The sequence below is a fragment of the Salmo salar genome, chromosome ssa13 (assembly GCF_905237065.1).
Source record: "Salmo salar chromosome ssa13, Ssal_v3.1, whole genome shotgun sequence".
NCBI classification, from domain to species: Eukaryota; Metazoa; Chordata; class Actinopteri; order Salmoniformes; family Salmonidae; genus Salmo; species Salmo salar.
In genome coordinates this window covers 94,980,033-95,002,723 of record NC_059454.1, presented here as the reverse complement: position 1 = coordinate 95,002,723, position 22,691 = coordinate 94,980,033, and the positions used below count along the sequence as shown (strand labels likewise).

At 49.1% G+C, this 22,691-nt stretch overlaps 1 protein-coding gene across 2 annotated transcripts in view; it reads left to right on the top strand.

The window, feature by feature from the left end:
• Positions 1 to 22,691, top strand: part of LOC106568241 (poly [ADP-ribose] polymerase tankyrase-1) — a 153,513-nt gene that overhangs the window by 124,893 nt on the left and 5,929 nt on the right. For both annotated transcript variants that reach the window (XM_045692441.1, XM_045692440.1), the window contains 9 exons: positions 1,136 to 1,307; positions 1,746 to 1,825; positions 4,380 to 4,525; positions 8,715 to 8,880; positions 11,927 to 12,146; positions 17,067 to 17,176; positions 19,674 to 19,862; positions 20,868 to 21,120; positions 21,321 to 21,400. In XM_045692441.1, the coding sequence (XP_045548397.1) occupies positions 1,136 to 1,307; positions 1,746 to 1,825; positions 4,380 to 4,525; positions 8,715 to 8,880; positions 11,927 to 12,146; positions 17,067 to 17,176; positions 19,674 to 19,862; positions 20,868 to 21,120; positions 21,321 to 21,400 (1,416 nt within the window). The remainder of the gene's footprint in view (positions 1 to 1,135; positions 1,308 to 1,745; positions 1,826 to 4,379; positions 4,526 to 8,714; positions 8,881 to 11,926; positions 12,147 to 17,066; positions 17,177 to 19,673; positions 19,863 to 20,867; positions 21,121 to 21,320; positions 21,401 to 22,691) is intronic.

The following is a 22,691-nucleotide window of genomic DNA, read 5'->3' as shown; positions in this document are numbered from 1 at the left end:
CCCATCCTCAGCCATCCATCCCTTCAGCCATCCATCCCTTCAGCCATCCATCCCTTCAGCCATACATCCCTTCAGCCATCCTCAGCCATCCATCCCTTCAGCCATCCATCCCTTCAGCCATCCATCGCTTCAGCCATCTTCAGCCATCCATCCCTTCAGCCATCCATCCCTTCAGCCATCCATCCCTTCAGCCATACATCCCTTCAGCCATACATCCCTTCAGCCATACATCCCTTCACCCATCCTCAGCCATCCATCCCTTCAGCCATCCTCAGCCATACATCCCTTCAGCCATCCTCAGCCATACATCCCTTCAGCCATCCTCAGCCATACATCCCTTCAGCCATCCTCAGCCATACATCCCTTCAGCCATCCTCAGCCATACATCCCTTCAGCCATCCTCAGCCATACATCCCTTCAGCCATCCTCAGCCATACATCCCTTCAGCCATCCTCAGCCATACATCCCTTCAGCCATCCTCAGCCATACATCCCTTCAGCCATCCTCAGCCATACATCCCTTCAGCCATCCTCAGCCATATATCCCTTCAGCCATCCTCAGCCACCTATACCTTCAGCCATCCTCAGCCACCCATCCCTTCAGCCATCCTCAGCCATCCATCCCTTCAGCCATCCAAAGTAAATAGCAGCACGTGCCTGCCTGACTGCCTGGCTGGCTGTGCAGTTAACACAGTCGAGCAGTGCCTAGTATTGGAATTTTGCTGCTGCGCTCAGATCAGTGTGTCTGTGGGGAGCAGGGCTGTGCAGTGTTGTTCTAAGCAGAGCCTCCCCTTTCATTGGAGTTGAATCAAATGAGGACATCCCAGGAGCTAAGAGAAACGGAGACAGTGCTGAATGAATAAATACAAGTCTGTCAGGAAGCAAACTTAGATATGCATGCTCTTATAGACACATATACATTTACATATGCAGTAGACCTCCCAAAAACGCTCACATACACACACACACACACACACACACAAAATGGATGTGCACGCAAACACACTCCCAGTTCCTGCTTGGGGCTGATAGTCTCTGAAGAGCTCTAGCAGCCTTAGGGCTCAGCTGGGGAAAATTCACTCACAGCACACCTCAATCCCCACAACCCATCTCCTCACTCATTCCCTGTCTCCCAGATGAATGCACTGGACACCCTGGGGCAGACAGCCCTGCACCGTGCTGCCATGGCAGGACACATCCAGACCTGCAGACTGCTGCTGAGCTACGGCGCAGACACCTCCATCCTCTCACTACAGGGATTCACCGCCTCACAGATGGGCAACGAGGCCGTGCAGCAGATACTCAGTGGTACGGAGAGACTACAGAGGGAGAGAGACAGCAAGAGAGAGAATATATGTGTGTGCCTGACAGCTCTGAATATGTGCGGGTCAGTGGAGGCTGCTGAGGGGAGGATGGCTCATAATAATGGCTGGAAAGGAGCTAATGGAATGGCATCAAACACATAGAATCCACATGTTTGATGTATTTGATACCATTCCACTGATTTCTCCAGTCATTACCACTAGCCTGTCCTCCCCAATTATGGTGCCACCAACCTCCTGTGGTGTGGGTTTGTGTTTATTTACCTTTATCTCCTCTCCATTCTATTCAGACAGTCTTTGTCGGTTCCATCGCTGTGTCTTCCATGGAAAGCGACTGTGCAGTGACCTTTCTGCTGGCTGGGATTGTATTCCACTGAGACACTGGTTGGTGATTATGTCATGTTCTTTTTTTTTTCTTGCCCAGAAAATGTACCAGCGAGGAACTCTGATGTTGACTATCAACTCCTGGAGGCAGCTAAAGCTGGAGATCTGGACACTGTGAAGGTAGGATTCTCATTTAAGTGTGTGTGTGTGTCCGTGCGTCTGTGTGGTCCTTACTCGCTGGCATAGCTAGCTGACTCACAAGAAAAAGAAGGCTAATACACAAGCTTACATGACATGCACAGGACCCGTTGATATGGAAACTGTTATTGGATTTTCTACTACTCTTTGTCTTGGTATGTGAACTCACTGGACTGCATCACCTTCAACTCCCAACCTGCACTCAGGGGTAGACGCAACATAGTAAATGTACATCTGGGAAACTCCATTAGTATGATATGTTACGTTTCTTATGGTATGTATTCATTTATGGATGTCCATCATTTCGTATATGTTAAGAATTGCCATTCGTACAATATGTTACAAATTATTTTGTGTTTTATGAATTACAATTCTTTTGATATGTTACAAATTATGTGGTATTTTACGAATTACAATTCTTATATGTTACGAATTGCAATTCGTACAGCGAAATGGTACAGTGCCTTGCGAAAGTATTCGGCCCCCTTGAACTTTTCGACCTTTTGCCAAATTTCAGACTTCAAACATAAAGATATAAAACTGTAATTTTTTGTGAAGAATCAACAACAAGTGGGACACAATCATGAAGTGGAACGAAATTTATTGGATATTTCAAACTTTTTTAACAAATAAAAAACTGAAAAATTGGGCGTGCAAAATTATTCAGCCCCCTTAAGTTAATACTTTGTAGCGCCACCTTATGCTGTGATTACAGCTGTAAGTCGCTTGGGGTATGTCTCTATCAGTTTTGCACATCGAGAGACTGAAATTTTTGCCCATTCCTCCTTGCAAAACAGCTCGAACTCAGTGAGGTTGGATGGAGAGCGTTTGTGAACAGCAGTTTTCAGTTCTTTCCACAGATTCTCGATTGGATTCAGGTCTGGACTTTGACTTGGTCATTCTAACACCTGGATATGTTTATTTGTGAACCATTCCATTGTAGATTTTGCTTTATGTTTTGGATCATTGTCTTGTTGGAAGACAAATCTCCGTCCCAGTCTCAGGTCTTTTGCAGACTCCATCAGGTTTTCTTCCAGAATGGTCCTGTATTTGGCTCCATCCATCTTCCCATCAATTTTAACCATCTTCCCTGCCCCTGCTGAAGAAAAGCAGGCCCAAACCATGATGCTGCCACCACCATGTTTGACAGTGGGGATGGTGTGTTCAGGGTGATGAGCTGTGTTGCTTTTACGCCAAACATAACGTTTTGCATTGTTGCCAAAAAGTTCGATTTTGGTTTCATCTGACCTGAGCACCTTCTTCCACATGTTTCGTGTGTCTCCCAGCTGGCTAGTGGCAAACTTTAAACAACACTTTTTATGGATATCTTTAAGAAATGGCTTTCTTCTTGCCACTCTTCCATAAAGGCCAGATTTGTGCAGTATACGACTGATTGTTGTCCTATGGACAGAGTCTCCCACCTCAGCTGTAGATCTCTGCAGTTCATCCAGAGTGATCATGGGCCTCTTGGCTGCATCTCTGATCAGTCTTCTCCTTGTATGAGCTGAAAGTTTAGAGGGACGGCCGGGTCTTCGTAGATTTGCAGTGGTCTGATACTCCTTCCATTTCAATATTATCGCTTGCACAGTGCTCCTTGGGATGTTTAAAGCTTGGGAAATCTTTTTGTATCCAAATCCGGCTTTAAACTTCTCCACAACAGTATCTCGGACCTGCCTGGTGTGTTCCTTGTTCTTCATGATGCTCTCTGCGCTTTAAACGGACCTCTGAGACTATCACAGAGCAGGTGCATTTATACGGAGACTTGATTACACACAGGTGGATTCTATTTATCATCATTAGTCATTTAGTTCAACATTGGATCATTCAGAGATCCTCACTGAACTTCTGGAGAGAGTTTGCTGCACTGAAAGTAAAGGGGCTGAATAATTTTGCACGGCCAATTTTTCAGTTTTTTATTTGTTAAAAAAAGTTAGAAATATCCAATAAATTTCGTTCAACTTCATAATTGTGTCCCAATTGTTGTTGATTCTTCACAAAAAAATACAGTTTTATATCTTTATGTTTGAAGCCTGAAATGTGGCAAAAGGTCAAAGTTCAAGGGGGCCGAATACTTTCGCAAGGCACTGTATGTTACGAATCCAATTTGATGTGGCTAACAATAGCTAGGTGGCTAACGCTAACGTTAGGTGGCTTGGTGGCTAATGTTAGCTAGGCTAGGGTTTATGGTTAGGGTTAAGGTTAAGGGAAGGGTTGGCGAACATGCTAAGTAGTTGCAATGTAGCTAAAAAGTAGTAAGTATTTGCATTAGCTTAAATACTAATGTTGTCTGTGATAAGTTTTGAACGCGCAACCTTTGGGTTGATACCCCACTTTTGTTTTTGCCGTTCAGTCATATGCAACCACACCAAACATAACATACTGACTGTATCAGTATCAGACTGCCTGTGCTGCTGTTAACTGAATGTTAGAATGGAAACTGAGTGTGTTTCTAATTTTCCACTCTCACTCACTCTCTCTGCAGACTGCCTGTGCTGCTGTCGGAATGTAAACCGGTTCTCTCTCTCTCTCCTTGCAGTCATTGTGTTCTCCACAGAATGTGAATTGTCGGGACCTGGAGGGTCGTCACTCCACTCCGCTGCACTTCGCCGCCGGCTACAACCGTGTGGCAGTGGTGGAGTACCTGCTGCATCATGGGGCCGACGTCCACGCTAAAGACAAGGGGTGAGTCTGGCTGGCTTGTTGGCTGCCTGGCTGACTGACTATCTATCTCTCTGACTTGATGGCTAGATGGCTGACTGACTATCTATCTCTCTGGCTTGATGGCTAGATGGCTGACTGACTATCTATCTCTCTGGCTTGATGGCTAGATGGCTGACTGACTATCTATCTCTCTGGCTTGATGGCTAGATGGCTGACTGACTATCTATCTCTCTGGCTTGATGGCTAGAGAGATAGATAGTCAGTCAGGCAGCCAACAAGCCAGCCAGACTCTCTCTCTCTCTCTCTCTCTCTCTCTCTCTCTCTCCCCTTCTCTCTCTCTCTCTCTCCCCTTCTCTCTCTCTCTCTCTCCCCTTCTCTCTCTCTCTCTCTCCGCCCTTCTGACTCTCTCTCTGGTTGGTTGGTTGGCTGGCTGGCTATCGGTCTTTCTTTCTCTCCCTATCTGTCTGTGTGTAGCTGTCTATTAGCTCAGGAATCTGCATGTCTGTCTATCTCCTTTCTCTACAGTGCTTTCATCTTCTCTGCTTCACCACTCCCCTGATGATATAGAATGTTATGTCTATGGTAGAAAATGACAAGATTATGTTGTAAAATACTGTTTTTGCATCGAATAAGGATTCTCAGTACTCTCTCATCTTTGTCTGTGTGGACTGAGTTGGGCCTCTGGGGCTTGGAGCTGGTAATTGATTTATGATGGTGATAAAACCTACAGCCTGCATTCCATAGATTGAATTGGTATTTGTGTACTATGAGCTACCAGGGAGGAGATGTCTCTGGTCTGGATAGCTGATAACAATAACATTGTCTTGGGAGCTAACCCCTGGTTTCTATACAATGAGAACAGTCTTCACAGCAGATACTATCTGATGTGAATTATTCATTTCTTTAATACAAATCCTAACCTTTTGACCCATTCCACACATCTGTTGTTTGTCACGTATTCAGGAGCATGTGTCTTAACTTCTCTGGGCAAGGTGGGACGTAACCGTCCCACACTATTCAACAGCCAGTGAAATCGCATGGCGCGAAATACAAAACAGCAAAAATATCATAATTTCAATTTCTCAAACATACGACTATTTTACACCATTTTAAAGATAAACTTCTCCTTAATATAACCACATTGTCCGATTTCAAAAAGGCTTTACAGCGAAAGCAAAACATTAGATTATGTTAGGAGAGTACATAGACAAAAATAACCACACAGCCATTTTCCAAGCAAGGATATATGTCACAAAAACCCAAAACACAGCTAAATGAAGCACTAACCTTTGACGATTTTCATCAGATGACACTCCTAGGACATCATGTTACACAATACATGAATGTTTTGTTCGATAAAGTTCATATTTATATCCAAAAACAGCATTTTACATTGGCGCGTGATGTTCAGAAAATGTATTCCCACCAAAACTTCTGGTGAATGACCACATCAATTTACAAAAATACTCATAAACGTTGACAGAATACATAACAATTATTTTAAGAATTATAGATACAGTACACCTTTATGCAACCGCTGTGTCAGATTTTAAAATAGCTTTTCGGCGAAAGCACATTTTTCAATATTCTGAGTACATAGCTCGCCATCAAAGCAAGCTATACAGACACCCGCCAAGTTCTGGGGTCACCTAAACTCAGAATTAGTATTATAAATATTCTCTTACTTTTGCTGATCTTCGTCAGAATGCACTCCCAGGACTGCTACTTCCACAAGAAATGTTGTTTTTCTTCGAAATAATCCATATTTATGACCAAATACCTCCGTTTTGTTCGTGCGTTCAGGTCACTATCCAAAGGCATAATGCGCGAGCGCAATTCGAGACACGAAAAGTCAAAATATTCCATTACCGTTAGTAGAAGCATGTCAAACGTTGTTTAAAATCAATCTTTATGGTATTTTTAACGTAAAAATGTGATAATATTCCAACCGGACAATAGCATATTCATTCAAGAAGAAAAAGAAGGAACGGCGCACTTGCGGGATCGCACATCATCAATCCCTTTGTCCCCAGGCAGTCCACTCATTGACTGAGCTCCTATTCTCTGCCCGGTTACAGGAGACGGATGAAAAAACTTTCTGAAGGCTTTTGACAGCCAATGGAAGCCTTAAGAAGTGCAACGTGACCCCACAGACACTGTAGTTCTGATAGGGATTAGAAAGAAGAACTACAATTCTCAGATCTCCCACTTCCTGGTTGAATTTTTCTCTGGTTTTTGCCTGCCATATGAGTTCTGTTATACTCACAGACACCATTCAAACAGTTTTAGAAACTTCAGAGTGTTTTCTATCCAAATCTACTAATAATATGCATATTCTAGTTTCTGGGCCAGAGTAGTAACCAGTTTAATTTGGGTACGATTTTCATCCGGCCGTGAAAATACTGCCCCCTACATTTTAAGAAGTTAACTATAAAATGCTGTTGCTCAGTTCTGCTGATTGGGTTCTCAGCGATCACCTCCGGGTGATTGTTGACCAGCTCCATTATTGCAATAATGAATCGATATTAAAGTATAATTGTTTGAAGAAATAACAGTCTCTCTCACTTGGTTACAATATATCACGACATGTCTCTGTAGTGTGCCCTCTGGCTACATCTCTAATATTAGACCATAGACATTACAGAGTAGGAGGAGGCTCATCTTCTAACTCTCTCTCTCCCCTTCTGTCTCTCTCTCTCCCCTTCTCTCTCTCTCTCCCCTTCTCTCTCTCTCTCTCTCTCTCTCTCCCCTTCTCTCTCTCTCTCTCCCCTTCTCTCTCTCTCTCTCTCCGCCCTTCTGACTCTCTCTCCGCCCTTCTCTCTCTCTCTCCCCGCCCTTCTGACTCTCGCTCTCACTCTCTCTCTCTCTCTCTCTCTCTCCGCCCTTCTGACTCTCTCTCTCTCTCCGCCCTTCTGACTCTCTCTCTCTCGCCCCCCTTCTGTCTCTCTCCCCCCTTCTGTCTCTCTCCCCCCTTCTGACTCTCTCCCCCTTCTGACTCTCTCTCTCTCTCCCGCCTTCTCTCTCTCCCCCTTCTCTCTCTCCCCCTTCTGACTCTCTCTCTCTCCCCCTTCTGACTCTCTCTCTCTCTCCCCCTTCTGACTCTCTCTCTCTCCCCCCTTCTGACTATCTCTCTCTCCCCCCTTCTGACTCTCTCTCTCTCCCCCTTCTGACTCTCTCTCTCTCCCCCTTCTGACTCTCTCTCTCCCCCTTCTGTCTCTCTCTCTCCCCCTTCTGTCTCTCTCTCTCCCCCTTCTGACTCTCTCTCTCTCCCCCTTCTGACTCTCTCTCTCTCCCCCCTTCTGACTCTCTCTCTCTCCCCCCTTCTGACTCTCTCTCTCTCCCCCCTTCTGACTCTCTCTCTCCCCCCCTTCTGACTCTCTCTCTCCCCCCTTCTGACTCCCTCTCTCCCCCCTTCTCTCTCTCTCTCTTCCCCTTCTCTCTCTCTCTCCCCCTTCTCTCTCTCCCCCTTCTCTCTCTCTCTCCCCCCTTCTGACTTTGTCTCTCTCTCTCTCCCCCCTTCTGACTGGCTCTCCCTCTCTCTCCCCCCTTCTGACTGGCTCTCCCTCTCTCTCCCCCGTTCTGACTGGCTCTCCCTCTCTCTCCCCCCTTCTGACTGGCTCTCCCTCTCTCTCCCCCCTTCTGACTGGCTCTCCCTCTCTCTCCCCCCTTCTGACTGGCTCTCCCCCTCTCTCCCCCCTTCTGACTTTCTCTCTCTCTCTCCCCCCTTCTGACTTTGTCTCTCCCTCTCTCTCCTTCTGACTTTGTCTCTCTCTCTCCCCCCTTCTGACTTTGTCTCTCCCTCTCTCTCCTTCTGACTTTGTCTCTCTCTCTCCCCCCCTTCTGACTTTGTCTCTCCCTCTCTCTCCTTCTGACTTTGTCTCTCTCTCTCCCCCCCTTCTGACTTTGTCTCTCCCTCTCTCTCCTTCTGACTTTGTCTCTCCCTCTCTCCCCTTCTGACTTTGTCTCTCTCTCTCTCCCCTTCTGACTTTGTCTCTCTCTCTCTCTCACTCCCCTTCTGACTTTGTCTCTCTCTCTCTCTCACTCCCCTTCTGACTTTGTCTCTCTCTCTCTCTCCCTCCCCTCCTGACTTTGTCTCTCTCCCCCTTCTGACTTTGTCTCCCTCTCTCTGCCTTGCCATCTCTCTCTCCATCGATGTATCTCTCTCTCCGTCTCTTTCAATCCATCTCTTTCTCTCTGTCTCTCTCTACAGAGGTCTGGTGCCCCTGCACAACGCCTGTTCCTATGGTCACTATGAGGTGGCTGAGTTGCTGGTGAGACACGGGGCGTCGGTGAACGTGGCAGACCTGTGGAAGTTCACTCCTCTCCACGAGGCTGCAGCCAAGGGCAAATACGAGATCTGCAAGCTGCTCCTCAAGGTACTGTACACCACTGAACTCAGGCCTTTGGGATTCTACAACAGAGTTTGTCATTGAAAATATCTCTGGAGGCTATCACACGTTCTCAACCCCTGTCTCTGTCTCTCTCTCGGTCTCTCTGAGTCTGTGTCTCTCTCTCTCTCTTTTGTAAGGGCTTTATTGGCATGGGAAACATAAGTTAACATTTCCAAAGCAAGTGAAGTAGATAATCAACAACACAAATGAACAGTAAACATTGCACTCACAAAAGTTTCAAAAGAATAAAGACATTTCTAATGTCATATTATGTGCAAATAGTTAACCTCTATGGGCTAGGTGGGACGCTTGCGTCCCACCTACTCAACAGCCAGTGTAATCCCGTGGCGCGATATTCAAATACCTCAAAAATGCAAAAACGTCAATTTTTCAAACATATGACTATTTTACACCATTTTAAAGACAAGACTCTCGTTAATCTAACCACACTGTCCGATTTCAAAAAGGCTTTACAACGAAAGCAAAACATTAGATTATGTCAGCAGAGTACCCAGCCAGAAATAATCAGACACCCATTTTTCAAGCTAGCATATAATGTCACATAAACCCAAACCACAGCTAAATGCAGCACTAACCTTTGATGATCTTCATCAGATGACAACCCTAGGACATTATGTTATACAATACATGCATGTTTTGTTCAATCAACTTCATATTTATATCAAAAACCAGCTTTTTACATTAGCATGTGACTAGCATTCCGACCGAACACTGCCGGTGAATTTACTAAATTACTCACGATAAACGTTCACAAAAAAACATAACAATTATTTTAAGAATTATAGATACAGAACTCCTCTATGCACTCGATATGTCCGATTTTAAAATAGCTTTTCGGTGAAAGCACATTTTGCAATATTCTGAGTAGATAGCCCGGCATCACAGGGCTAGCTATTTAGACACCCAGCAAGTTTAGCACTCACCAAAGTCAGATTTACTATAAGAAAAATGTTATTACCTTTGCTGTTCTTCGTCAGAATGCACTCCCAGGACTTCTACTTCAATAACAAATGTTGGTTTGGTCCCAAATAATCCATTGTTATATCCAAATAGCGGCGTTTTGTTCGTGCGTTCAAGACACTATCCGAAAGGGTAAATAAGGGTGACGAGCATGGCGCATTTCGTGACAAAAAAATTCTAAATATTCCATTACCGTACTTCGAAGCATGTCAACCGCTTTTTAAAATCAATTTTTATGCAATTTTTCGCGTAAAAAAGCGATAATATTCCGACCGGGAAAGCGTGTATACGTACAAAGAGAGAGAAAATAAAAACATCTCGTGCCCTCGTGCACGCGCCTGAGTCTCAGAGTACTCTGACCAGCCACTATCCAAACGCGATAATGTGTTTCAGCCTGGGGCTGCCTCGATATCATTCAGCTTTTTCCCGGGCTCTGAGAGCCTATGGGAGCCGTAGGAAGTGTCACGTTACAGCAAAGATCCTCAGTCTTCAATAAAAAGAGCCAAGATGAACAACAACTTGTCAGACAGGCCACTTCCTGTTCAGAATCTTCTCAGGTTTTTGCCTGCCATATGAGTTCTGTTATACTCACAGACACCATTCAAACAGTTTTAGAAACTTTAGGGTGTTTTCTATCCAAAGCCAATAATTATATGCATATTCTAGTTACTGGGCAGGAGTAGTAACCAGATTAAATCAGGTACGTTTTTTATCCGGCCGTGTCAATACTGCCCCCTAGCCCTAACAGGTTAAAGTACAAAAGGGGAAATAATTAAACATAAATATGGGTTGTATTTACAATGGTGTTTGTTCTTCACTGGTTGCCCTTTTGTTTTGGTAACACGTCACAAGTCTTGCTGCTGTGATGACACACTGTGCTATTTCACCCAATAGATATGGGAGTTTATAAAGATTGGGTTTGTTTTCAAATTCTTTGTGTGTCTGTGTAATCTGAGGAAAATATGTGTCTCTAATATGGTCATACATTTGGTAGGAGGTTAGGAAGTGCAGCTCAGTTTCCACCTCATTTTGTGGGCAGTGTGCACATAGCCTGTCTTCTCTTGAGAACCAGGTCTGCCTACGGCGGCCTTTCTCAATAGCAAGGCTATGCTCACTGAGTCTGTACATAGTCAAAGCTTTCCTTAACTTTGGGTCAGTCACTGTGGTCAGGTATTCTGCCACTGTGTACTCTCTGTTTAGGGCCAAATAGAATTCTAGTTTGCTGTAGTTATCTTTTTGTATTTTCATGATTTGGTTGGGTCTAATTGTGTTGCTGTCCTGGGGCTCTGTGGGGTCTGTGTTTGTGAACAGAGCCCCAGGACCAGCTTGCTTAGGGGACTCTCTTCTCCAGGTTCATCTCTGTAGGTGATGGCTTTGTTCTGGAAGGTTTGGGTCTCTCTCTCTCTCCTTAAATACCTTTTACAGAGAGGTACTGTAGAAAGTCATAACAGTTTAGTCAGTTTATTTGATCACATGCTGAAGCCCATTGGTAGTTAAAGACTTTATTACGGCTGAATAATAGACAGGAAAAACACTAGTGTTTTATGGCTTATTTTCATTCCACCTCTGGTCATGATTTGATCACTGGAGTGAGCAGGATGTGTAATGTTTTCCTTCTCATCAGGGTTAAGCAGGGCTAGTTTATGACTTAGAAAATATGTGAAACATGTGCATCTGAGCTGTAAACTGGGGAGTTATTTTTGATTGCATTAGCATATAAAAACGCTAAGAGCTGCTGGAGCATATAACTTCACACCTCATAGTTAGAGGGGAGAAGTGTTCCATTAAACTGGATGCACATCATAAGAATAACCCTGCTGAATAAATTACTTTTTTTTTTGATTCTGAGTTATTTCAGAAGTTGTTATCACACGCTTTCTCAACCTGTCTCCCTCTGTTTCTCACTTTGGTATTTAAGAAACCGGTAACCATGTGTTCACCAGCCCATATTCACTGCAGCAGCCAAGAGGTACATATTTCCTCACTGCTATACTCACTGCTGTCCCTTAGCAATACATGACAAGCCTCTCTGCTCTGCTGGTTCCCTCAGCATGGGGCAGACCCGACCAAGAAGAACCGTGATGGAAACACTCCTCTGGACATGGTGAAGGAGGGGGACACGGACATCCAGGACCTGCTGAGAGGAGATGCTGCCCTGCTGGATGCTGCGAAGAAGGGCTGTCTGGCCCGCGTCCAGAAACTCTGCAGCCCAGAGAACATCAACTGTAGAGACACACAGGGACGCAACTCCACCCCCCTGCACCTTGCAGGTAAGACTGGCCACCAAGACATAGCCAGGGGTACATACAGACGTGACCCACCCAGTTTGACTTCTGTTGCTAAATATCAAGTTCTGTTAACAAATAACAGTGTCAGTTATACTTGTCAAAAGGGCCAGATTTGATCAATTGTTAAATGATTTACCATGTAGAGACCACTCAGTCTCCTGAGTAACTGGCTGAAGTAGGTCTGCCAATGTAATCTCATGGACCCACTGTGTTTACAAGCTGAAGCTAGGTGTGATTGTAGACTCCCCCAGTGTGCCCAGATGGTCGGGCTGTGGGGCCAGTCTGCCCTCCCTGTGTCTGTGTGAAGCTGGGAGGCTGTGGCTCATTGGAGGGGGGACAACAGATGGGTGAGAGGAACTAACAGTCACAGTAGGGGATAGGAAACAGCCCCGGCCTGGGACAACAGCTGACCTGACACAACCCACACCACGTTTTACTACAATATAAAGAGAAAGTGGCAGCGCTCTGTCAACAGCACTAAGTGCATATTATGGGATGTATTAGGTTACAAAATCCGACTTTTTAGATATAATGTTAATAATATGGTAGAGAAAGACCCCACTGAACGATTCAGAACATGAACAATCATATTTGTCTTGGTAAAATGTTTTTTATAACATAAGGATGAGATGTGAAATGACATCACTAAAGAGCGTTTCCCCCAGTCTGGGCAGAGTGGGTGGACACCCTGCAGTATGACCTCTCTCTAGGTTGTGGAGGTGCAGCGAAGCCTTCCCTCAGTCTCACACCAGCGCAATCTATCTTTTATTTATTTATTTCACCTTTATTTAACTAGGCAAGTCAGTTAAGAACAAATTCTTATTTACAATGACGGCCTACCCCGGCCAAACCCTCCCCTAACCTGGACGACGCTGGGAGACGGCCTATGGGACTCCCGATCACGGCTGGTTGTGATGCAGCCCGGGATCAAACCCAGGTCTGTAGTGACTCCTCTAGCAGTGCCTTAGACCGCTGTGCCACTCCATTTCTACCACAGCTTGTTTTCACAGTTAACTTAACCTTCATTCAGCACAGGAGAAATGAAGACGTGATGTATATCTGTTAACCAGTGGCAGTTTAGCTTGTATGGCTCCCTGCTTTGGAACAACACAAATAAATAATCATAACATTCATAAATATCAAAAAGAAGTAGCAAAGACGAATAGAAACAAATTGTAGTATATAAATACAAATAAAAATTATCAAATTATTACACTATTACCCTATTGCTAACAGAAAACACAAAACTAAATTGCACAAATCCTATATCACCAAATACACAAATAGAATAACAACTTATAAAGAAGACATCCTGATTATTACACTATTGTACTTCAAACAAGAAACACAAACTAAATTGCACAACTAATTGCATTAGTACTGTACAAAGTTACAGGTGCGCCATTTGATAGATTCCCCCGCTCCCCCTACCTCGGGCTTCCAGTGGGGAGACCTGAGGTCAATAATGAGTGTTGATAGACTATGTCCTGGAGGGGAGAGGAGTAATGTGGAGAAGGGGGCGCAGAGGGGCAGAGGGGAGCGGTGCAGAGGGGCAGAGGGGAGCGGTGCAGAGGGGCAGAGGGGAGCGGTGCAGAGGGACAGAGGGGAGCGGGACAGAGGGGAGCGGTGCAGAGGGACAGAGGGACAGAGGGGAGCGGTGCAGAGGGACAGAGGGGAGCGGGGCAGAGGGGCAGAGGTGCAGAAGAGGGGAGCGGTGCAGAGGGGCAGAGGGGAGCGGTGCAGAGGGGCAGAGGTGCAGAAGAGGGGCAGAGGTGCAGAAGAGGGGCAGAGGTGCAGAAGAGGGGAGCGGTGCAGAAGAGGGGAGCGGTGCAGAAGAGGGGAGCGGTGCAGAAGAGGGGAGCGGTGCAGAAGAGGGGAGCGGTGCAGAAGAGGGGAGCGGTGCAGAGGGGAAGAGGGGAGCGGTGCAGAGGGGCAGAGGGGAGCGGTGCAGAGGGACAGAGGGGAGCGGTGCAGAGGGACAGAGGGGAGCGGTGCAGAGGGACAGAGGGGAGCGGTGCAAAGGGGCAGAGGGGAGCGGTGCAGAGGGGCAGAGGGGAGCGGTGCAGAGGGGCAGAGGGGAGCGGTGCAGAGGGACAGAGGGGAGCGGTGCAGAGGGACAGAGGGGAGCGGTGCAGAGGGACAGAGGGGAGCGGTGCAGAGGGACAGAGGGGAGCGGTGCAGAGGGACAGAGGGGAGCGGGGCAGAGGTGCAGAAGAGGGGCAGAGGTGCAGAAGAGGGGCAGAGGTGCAGAAGAGGGGAGCGGTGCAGAGGGGAGCGGTGCAGAAGAGGGGCAGAGGTGCAGAAGAGGGGCAGAGGTGCAGAAGAGGGGAGCGGTGCAGAAGAGGGGAGCGGTGCAGAAGAGGGGAGCGGTGCAGAAGAGGGGAGCGGTGCAGAAGAGGGGAGCGGTGCAGAAAGAGGGGAGCGGTGCAGAGGGCAGAGGGGAGCGGTGCAGAGGGGCAGAGGGGAGCGGTGCAGAGGGGCAGAGGGGAGCGGTGCAGAGGGGACAGAGGGGAGCGGTGCAGAGGGGCAGAGGGGAGCGGTGCAAAGGGGCAGAGGGGAGCGGTGCAGAGGGGCAGAGGGGAGCGGTGCAGAGGGGCAGAGGGGAGCGGTGCAGAGGGACAGAGGGGAGCGGTGCAGAGGGACAGAGGGGAGCGGTGCAGAGGGACAGAGGGGAGCGGTGCAGAGGGACAGAGGGGAGCGGTGCAGAGGGACAGAGGGGAGCGGGGCAGAGGTGCAGAAGAGGGGCAGAGGGTGCAGAAGAGGGGCAGAGGTGCAGAAGAGGGGAGCGGTGCAGAGGGGAGCGGTGCAGAAGAGGGGCAGAGGTGCAGAAGAGGGGCAGAGGTGCAGAAGAGGGGAGCGGTGCAGAGGGGAGAGGGGAGCGGTGCAGAGGGGAGAGGGGAGCGGTGCAGAGGGAGAGGGGAGCGGTGCAGAGGGCAGAGGGGAGCGGTGCAGAGGGGCAGAGAGGAGCGGTGCAGAGGGACAGAGGGGAGCGGTGCAGAGGGACAGAGGGGAGCGGTGCAGAGGGGCAGAGGGGAGCGGTGCAGAGGGGCAGAGGGGAGCGGTGCAGAGGGGCAGAGGGGAGCGGTGCAGAGGGGCAGAGGGGAGCGGTGCAGAGGGACAGAGGGGAGCGGGACAGAGGGGAGCGGGTCAGAGGGGAGCAGGGACAGAGGGGAGCGGTGCAGAGGGGCAGAGGGGAGCGGGGCAGAGGGGAGCGGTGCAGAGGGACAGAGGGGAGCGGTGCAGAGGGACAGAGGGGAGCGGGACAGAGGGGAGCGGTGCAGAGGGGCAGAGGGGAGCGGTGCAGAGGGGCAGAGGGGAGCGGTGCAGAGGGGCAGAGGGGAGCGGTGCGAAGAGGGGACAGAGGGGGCGAGAGGGGAGCGGTGCAGAGGGGCAGAGGGGAGCGGGGCAGAGGGGAGCGGTGCAGAGAGGAGCGGTGCAGAGGGGAGCGGTGCAGAGGGACAGAGGGGAGCGGGAGGGACAGAGGGGAGCGGTGCAGAGGGACAGAGGGGAGCGGTGCAGAGGGGCAGAGGGGAGCGGTGCAGAGGGGCAGAGGGGAGCGGTGCAGAGGGGCAGAGGGGAGCGGTGCAGAGGGGCAGAGGGGAGCGGTGCAGAGGGGCAGAGGGGAGCGGTGCAGAGGGGCAGAGGGGAGCGGTGCAGAGGGACAGAGGGGAGCGGGGCAGAGGGGAGCGGTGCAGAGGGGCAGAGGGGAGCGGGACAGAGGGGAGCGGTGCAGAGGGGAGCGGTGCAGAGGGGCAGAGGGGAGCGGTGCAGAGGGGCAGAGGGGAGCGGTGCAGAGGGGCAGAGGGGAGCGGTGCAGAGGGACAGAGGGGAGCGGGCCAGAGGGGAGCGGTGCAGAGGGACAGAGGGACAGAGGGGAGCGGTGCAGAGGGACAGAGGGGAGCGGTGCAGAGGGACAGAGGGGAGCGGGGCAGAGGGGCAGAGGTGCAGAAGAGGGGAGCGGTGCAGAGGGGCAGAGGGGAGCGGTGCAGAGGGGCAGAGGGGAGCGGTGCAGAGGGGCAGAGGTGCAGAAGAGGGGCAGAGGTGCAGAAGAGGGGCAGAGGTGCAGAAGAGGGGAGCGGTGCAGAAGAGGGAGCGGTGCAGAAGAGGGGAGCGGTGCAGAAGAGGGGAGCGGTGCAGAGGGGCAGAGGGGAGCGGTGCAGAGGGACAGAGGGGAGCGGTGCAGAGGGACAGAGGGGAGCGGGGCAGAGGGGAGCGGTGTAGAGGGACAGAGGGGAGCGGTGCAGAGGGGCAGAGGGGAGCGGTGCAGAGGGGCAGAGGGGAGCGGTGAAGAGGGACAGAGGGGAGCGGGACAGAGGGGAGCGGTGCAGAGGGACAGAGGGGAGCGGTGCAGAGGGACAGAGGGGAGCGGTGCAGAGGTGCAGAAGAGGGGCAGAGGTGCAGAAGAGGGCAGAGGTGCAGAAGAGGGCAGAGGTGCAGAAGAGGGGAGCGGTGCAGAAGAGGGGAGCGGTGCAGAAGAGGGGAGCGGCGCAGAGGGGCAGAGGGGAGCGGGGCAGAGGGGCAGAGAGGAGCGGTGCAGCGGGGCTCAGGGTGGAGAACAGAGAAGAATAGCAGTGTGCTCACTGTCCAGAGCCCTCATCACACAACGGCAGAACTGTATTTTTTTTATCTTTCTGCTCAATTTCTTACACAATAAATTGCTGCAGTGGCATAGGGTCACTCCTGCTATGAAGCTGAGCTCGTTTGAGACCTTGAAAGAATAGTGAAAAGAAAAGAGGGAGAAGGAGGCAGAGAGGGATTGAGATGGAACACGAGCCACAAGGTACCACGCAAGAATGTGAGGACTAAAGACACCATGTTGCACAGTTTTCATGGTAATACATATGAGCACATTTGTGTCCATATTAACCCATTATGTGTTTGCGTCCCCCCCCACCCCACCAGCTGGCTACAATAACCTGGAGGTAGCAGAATACCTGCTGGAGCATGGAGCTGATGTCAATGCCCAAGACAAGGGGGGTCTCATCCCCCTCCACAACGCTGCCTCTTATGGGGTGAGTAACTCACCTCCCTCCCTTCTCCATCCCATAGAGCCCAACAAGTATTGACTTCTTTATCATTTCTAACGCCAGAATAGTTTACTGAGCCAATCAGAGCTCCTCTCTACTCCTGTTCCCCCACATGGCCTCTGTGCTTCCTCCTTATGACAAACACAATTTGTTGTGTTCCTGAGTGTGAGGCATTGTGGCGTGTGTGTAAATGGTGTGATGTAGAGGTCCCTCCAAGGCTGAAGGGGCTCATAAAGTTTTCATATAACACTACGTTTCATAATTCATTTCGTAGGGAACCCTGGCGTCGCCTAGTGAGGGAGACTTAGTGGAAACACTGGCTGATATGGAGATGATACTGAGAGTGGTCACAGAGGAGTTGAGAGAGACAGAGCACAGCAACACTGACAGTAAACACTATCTAGTCTACAGTAAATCAAATAGGCCAAGTAACTGTTCAAGCCACAACCAAACTCTCTCCCAACCCAACCAAACCCTCTCCCAACCCAACCAAACCCTCTCCCAACCCAACCAAACCCTCTCCCAACCCAACCAAACCCTCTCCCAACCCAACCAAACCCTCTCCCAACCCAACCAAACCCTCTCCCAACCCAACCAAACCCTCTCCCAACCCAACCAAACTCTCTCCCAACCCAACCAAACCCTCTCCCAACCCAACCAAACCCTCTCCCAACCCAACCAAACCCTCTCCCAACCCAACCAAACTCTCTCCCAACCCAACCAAACTCTCTCCCAACCCAACCAAACCCTCTCCCAACCCAACCAAACCCTCTCCCAACCCAACCAAACCCTCTCCCAACCCAACCAAACTCTCTCCCAACCCAACCAAACTCTCTCCCAACCCAACCAAACCCTCTCCCAACCCAAACAAACTCTCTCCCAACCCAACCAAACCCTCTCCCAACCCAACCAAACTCTCTCCCAACCCAACCAAACTCTCTCCCAACCCAACCAAACCCTCTCCCAACCCAACCAAACCCTCTCCCAACCCAACCAAACCCTCTCCCAACCCAACCAAACTCTCTCCCAACCCAACCAAACCCTCTCCCAACCCAACCAAACTCTCTCCCAACCCAACCAAACTCTCTCCCAACCCAACCAAACCCTCTCCCAACCCACCCAAACCCTCTCCCAACCCAACCAAACCCTCTCCCAACCCAACCAAACCCTCTCCCAACCCAACCAAACTCTCTCCCAACCCAACCAAACTCTCTCCCAACCCAACCAAACCCTCTCCCAACCCAACCAAACTCTCTCCCAACCCAACCAAACCCTCTCCCAACCCAACCAAACCCTCTCCCAACCCAACCAAACTCTCTCCCAACCCAACCAAACCCTCTCCCAACCCAACCAAACCCTCTCCCAACCCAACCAGACTCTCTCCCAACCCAACCAAATTCTCTCCAAACCCTCTCCCAACCCAACCAAACCCTCTCCCAACCCAACCAAACCCTCTCCCAACCCAACCCTCTCCCAACCCAACCAAACCCTCTCCCAACCCAACCAAACCCTCTCCCAACCCAACCAAACCCTCTCCCAACCCCAACCAAACCCTCTCCCAACCCAACCAAACTCTCTCCCAACCCCAACCAAACTCTCTCCCAATCCAACCAAACCCTCTCCCAACATAAATTAACACAATCTCAGGGACAGTTCTGACCATTGAGACAACACAGATGAGAAACTGGGCCATTTGTTAAGCTAATAAGCAGCAGGAATGGCCGTTGTTTGTTTTGTTTATGCCATTGTTTAGTCCAGCAGTAGTGTGTGGCCCCTGGGGACATGATTAGTCCCAAACAGGAATCTCAGAGCAGGCTGCTGCTTACATAACAGTCCTGGGTACAGTCCAGCGCCCAACCTGCTGCCCCTTGGCATGGTTCCTGCAACCTGCTCCTCCTCCTCTTGCTGCTGCTTCAGCCCAAGTATCGGCCAATGTGCTGCTTTGACCGCCTGTGTGCGAGTGTGCTCTTAAGGCCCATGGGTCAGCTGGGAGGTCTTGGCTGACCTTGACTGAGCCTTACCCTCTGTATTCCGTAGGGTCACTGTGAGTGGTGATGAATGTCATTGGGCTCGGCTCATTACAACATAGTGTGTTGGAGGAGTGCGGAGCACAGAGGACAGTCTGGCCAGCCGGCTGAGTGGGCCAGGTCCAGCCGGCTGAGTGGGCCAGGTCCAGCTGGCTAGCTCAGTGAGTTGTGACTCCTGAGAGTGAGTCAGAGCACAGCATATCACTACATTGTTGCGATCTTAAAACGCATTGACGCTTTCTGTAGAAACAAAATGCACTATAGTTGTCAGATGGAGGGTTGATATGGAGGGTTGATATGGAGGGTTGATATGGAGAGATGTGTAAATTCTCTGTCAGTTAGAGAAGAATATGATGAGTCATGGATTTAACTGATTCACTCTTTAGGTCATTGAATGACACATTTTTCATTCATACATTCAGATTTAGCCTAACATGTTCCTGTTTCTCCCTCAGCATGTGGATATAGCTGCTCTCCTGATCAAGTACAACACGTGTGTGAACGCTACAGATAAGTGGGCCTTCACTCCGCTCCACGAGGCGGCTCAGAAAGGCCGGACCCAGCTGTGTGCTCTGCTACTGGCCCACGGAGCTGACCCTAGCATGAAGAACCAGGAGGGACAGACGCCACTGGACCTGGCTACGGTATACACACACAAATGGATATACACGGATGCACACACACACATTTGTAATTACCTCAGGGAATGACCTCACTCTGCCTTGTAATACTGTAATACACAACCGTAGCTTGTTATGAGGTCCTCACTGATTTTAATCATGTTCTGATTATCAAAAACTTCGGCGATTACGACCTTCCTGCTGATTAATGAGCTACAGTGCATTCGTAAAATATTCAAACCCCTTCACTTTTTATTACATTACAGCCTTATTCTAAAATGTATTAAAAAACACATTCATCAATCTACACACAGTACCCCATAATGACAAAGCAAAAACATACGTATTCAGACCCTTTACTCAATACATCTCCACAGAATAACTCTGAAGCTCTGGCCGCCAGCTCTAGGAAGAGTCTTGGTGGTTCCAAATTTCTTCCATTTAAGAATGATGGAGGCCACTGTGTTCTTGGAGACCTTCAATGCTGATGACATTTTTTGGTACCCTTCCCCAGATCTGTGCCTCGACACAATCGTGTCTCAGAGTTTTACGGACACTTCCTTTGACCTCATGGCTTGGTTTTTTTCTCTGACATGCACTGTCAACTGTGGGACCTTATATAGACAGGTGTGTGCCTTTCCAAATCATGTCCAATCAATTGAATTTACCACAAGTGGACTCCAATCAAGTTGTAGAAACATCTCAAGGATGATCAATGGAAACAGGATGCACCTGAGCTCAATTTCCAGTCTCATAGCAAAGGGTCTGAATACTTATGTAAATAAGGTATTTGGGGTTTTTTTAAACCTCTTTTTGCTTTGTCATTATGGGGTATTGTGTGTAGATTTAGGAAGAAAATGTATTTCATCCATTTTGGAATAAGGCTGTAACGTAACAAAATGTGGAAAGAGTGAAGGGTTCTGAAAACTTTCCGAATGCCCTGTATATTGTTTACTGTGTAAATCAATGACTATCTTTACTATAGAATCCTCATTACATTGTGTCTGTTTCTTGTCTCCATGGTCTCAGGCTGATGACATCAGAGCGCTGCTGATAGACGCCATGCCTCCGGACGCCCTGCCCAGCTGCTTCAAGCCTCAGGCCACGGTGGTCAGCGCCTCAGTGGTCAGTACAGCGGTCATCTCTCCAGCCTCCACGCCCTCCTGCTTGTCTGCAGCCAGCAGCATAGACAACCTGGCCGGGTCCCTCAGCGAGCTCACTGTGGCTGGAGCCACTGGGCCTGCAGATGGAGCCACCGGCTCCGACAGGAAGGACAGAGAGAGTACGTAACCCCTACGACTTTTATATACAGTATATTATAATAGTATACAACTTTATCAAGCCAAGGATGGACATTTTTCTTTGGCATCAACAATGATTAAAATGACCTCGCATCATACTCTTATACATATGAGAAACAGTTAGCCTGATTTGTCTGATGGTATTTAAGCAGTCTTGTCTGTTTTGTGTTTCATTCAACAGCTGTCGTAGACATGAACATCAGCCAGTTCCTGAAGAGCTTGGGGTTGGAGCACCTGCGCGACATCTTCCAGAGGGAACAGGTAAATGCACGTATCCTTGTGGTCCCTGTACGAGCCAATCACTTTCAAGTTTACTGTTGCCCAATCATATACCTCTGTCACTCACGCCACAAACCTAAAAAACTCAACTCTCAATCTGTCATCCATGTTTCTCTGTCTGCAGCTGGTCTTTTTACTGGAGCTTTCCACAGTCAATCAGTAGTATTGACTGCCTGCCTCATCCATAGAAACAGATCATCTCAGACTTTACCATGCTGCATGGTCAGACACTGAAATTACCCTCATCCTGTAGAGTAGACTACCCCCACTCTTCTCTCTATCGCCTGCTCTTCCTTTCCCTCCCTCCCTCCCTCCCTCCCTCCCTCCCTCCCTCCCTCCCTCCCTCCCTCCCTCCCTCGCTCCCTCCCTCCCTCCCTCCCCTCTCCACATGTACCTGCAGCAGCTCCAAGTGCCCTGTATCTCCTTTTCTCCAGCAGGATAGTTTAGGCTGACCTCTTCATCCCACTGCTGATTGGTTTTAGGGGGAATGTTGGGTTCCACGCAGAGCGGCGTGTGTTGTTGAGTGTGTGGAGTTCCATGCCAGGTGAAATCAGTCTGGGGACACGGTAGGGATGCTGGGTCGGAGAGGGCTGTCATTTTCACATAGATGAGCAGATGAATCCCTACAGCAGGAAGCAGAGGGAGGAGGTCTGGAGAGCGGAAAAAATCAGACATGTTTCTTTTTCTGATTGTTTAGACCGGGTCAATAGTTTGAGGCTCTTTGGGATTGTGAGAGAGAGATAATTCAGGGGATATTTGCTCAGTGAATAAAAAAATGAAGGGTCCTCCACACACAGTCACTAACACACCCCACACTCACACCACGGCCTCTACATACAGTCTAAACGTTATACTCTCTATATGCGATTGTGTGAGCGTTTGTTTATTTGTCCATATCTGAAGGTTTGTGTGTGGGCTGGATGATGATGATGATGTATGCTGCTGGGAAAAAGGATTCTCCAGTGTTGTTGATCAGTGAACATGCAGTTTAGTAGCGAGTCACCCATTTAAATCCCTCTCTTCTCCCCATCTTCTTCTCCTCCACATGCTAAGTTTATCCCCTCAGTGGGTGGAGAGATTTTAAACAACTCACTGAACTGGCCGGATGACTGAGGGTGACCGAGAGACAGGGAGAGCTCTGAACCTGACTCATATCTTGGTACAATGGGTCATGGTAGGCTACAAAAAGGGATAGAAGAAGGGGCCCAGCGACAAGGGTCGGAAACTTTCCGGTAAATTTCCAGAATTTTTCCGGAAATTTTCCATGGGATGT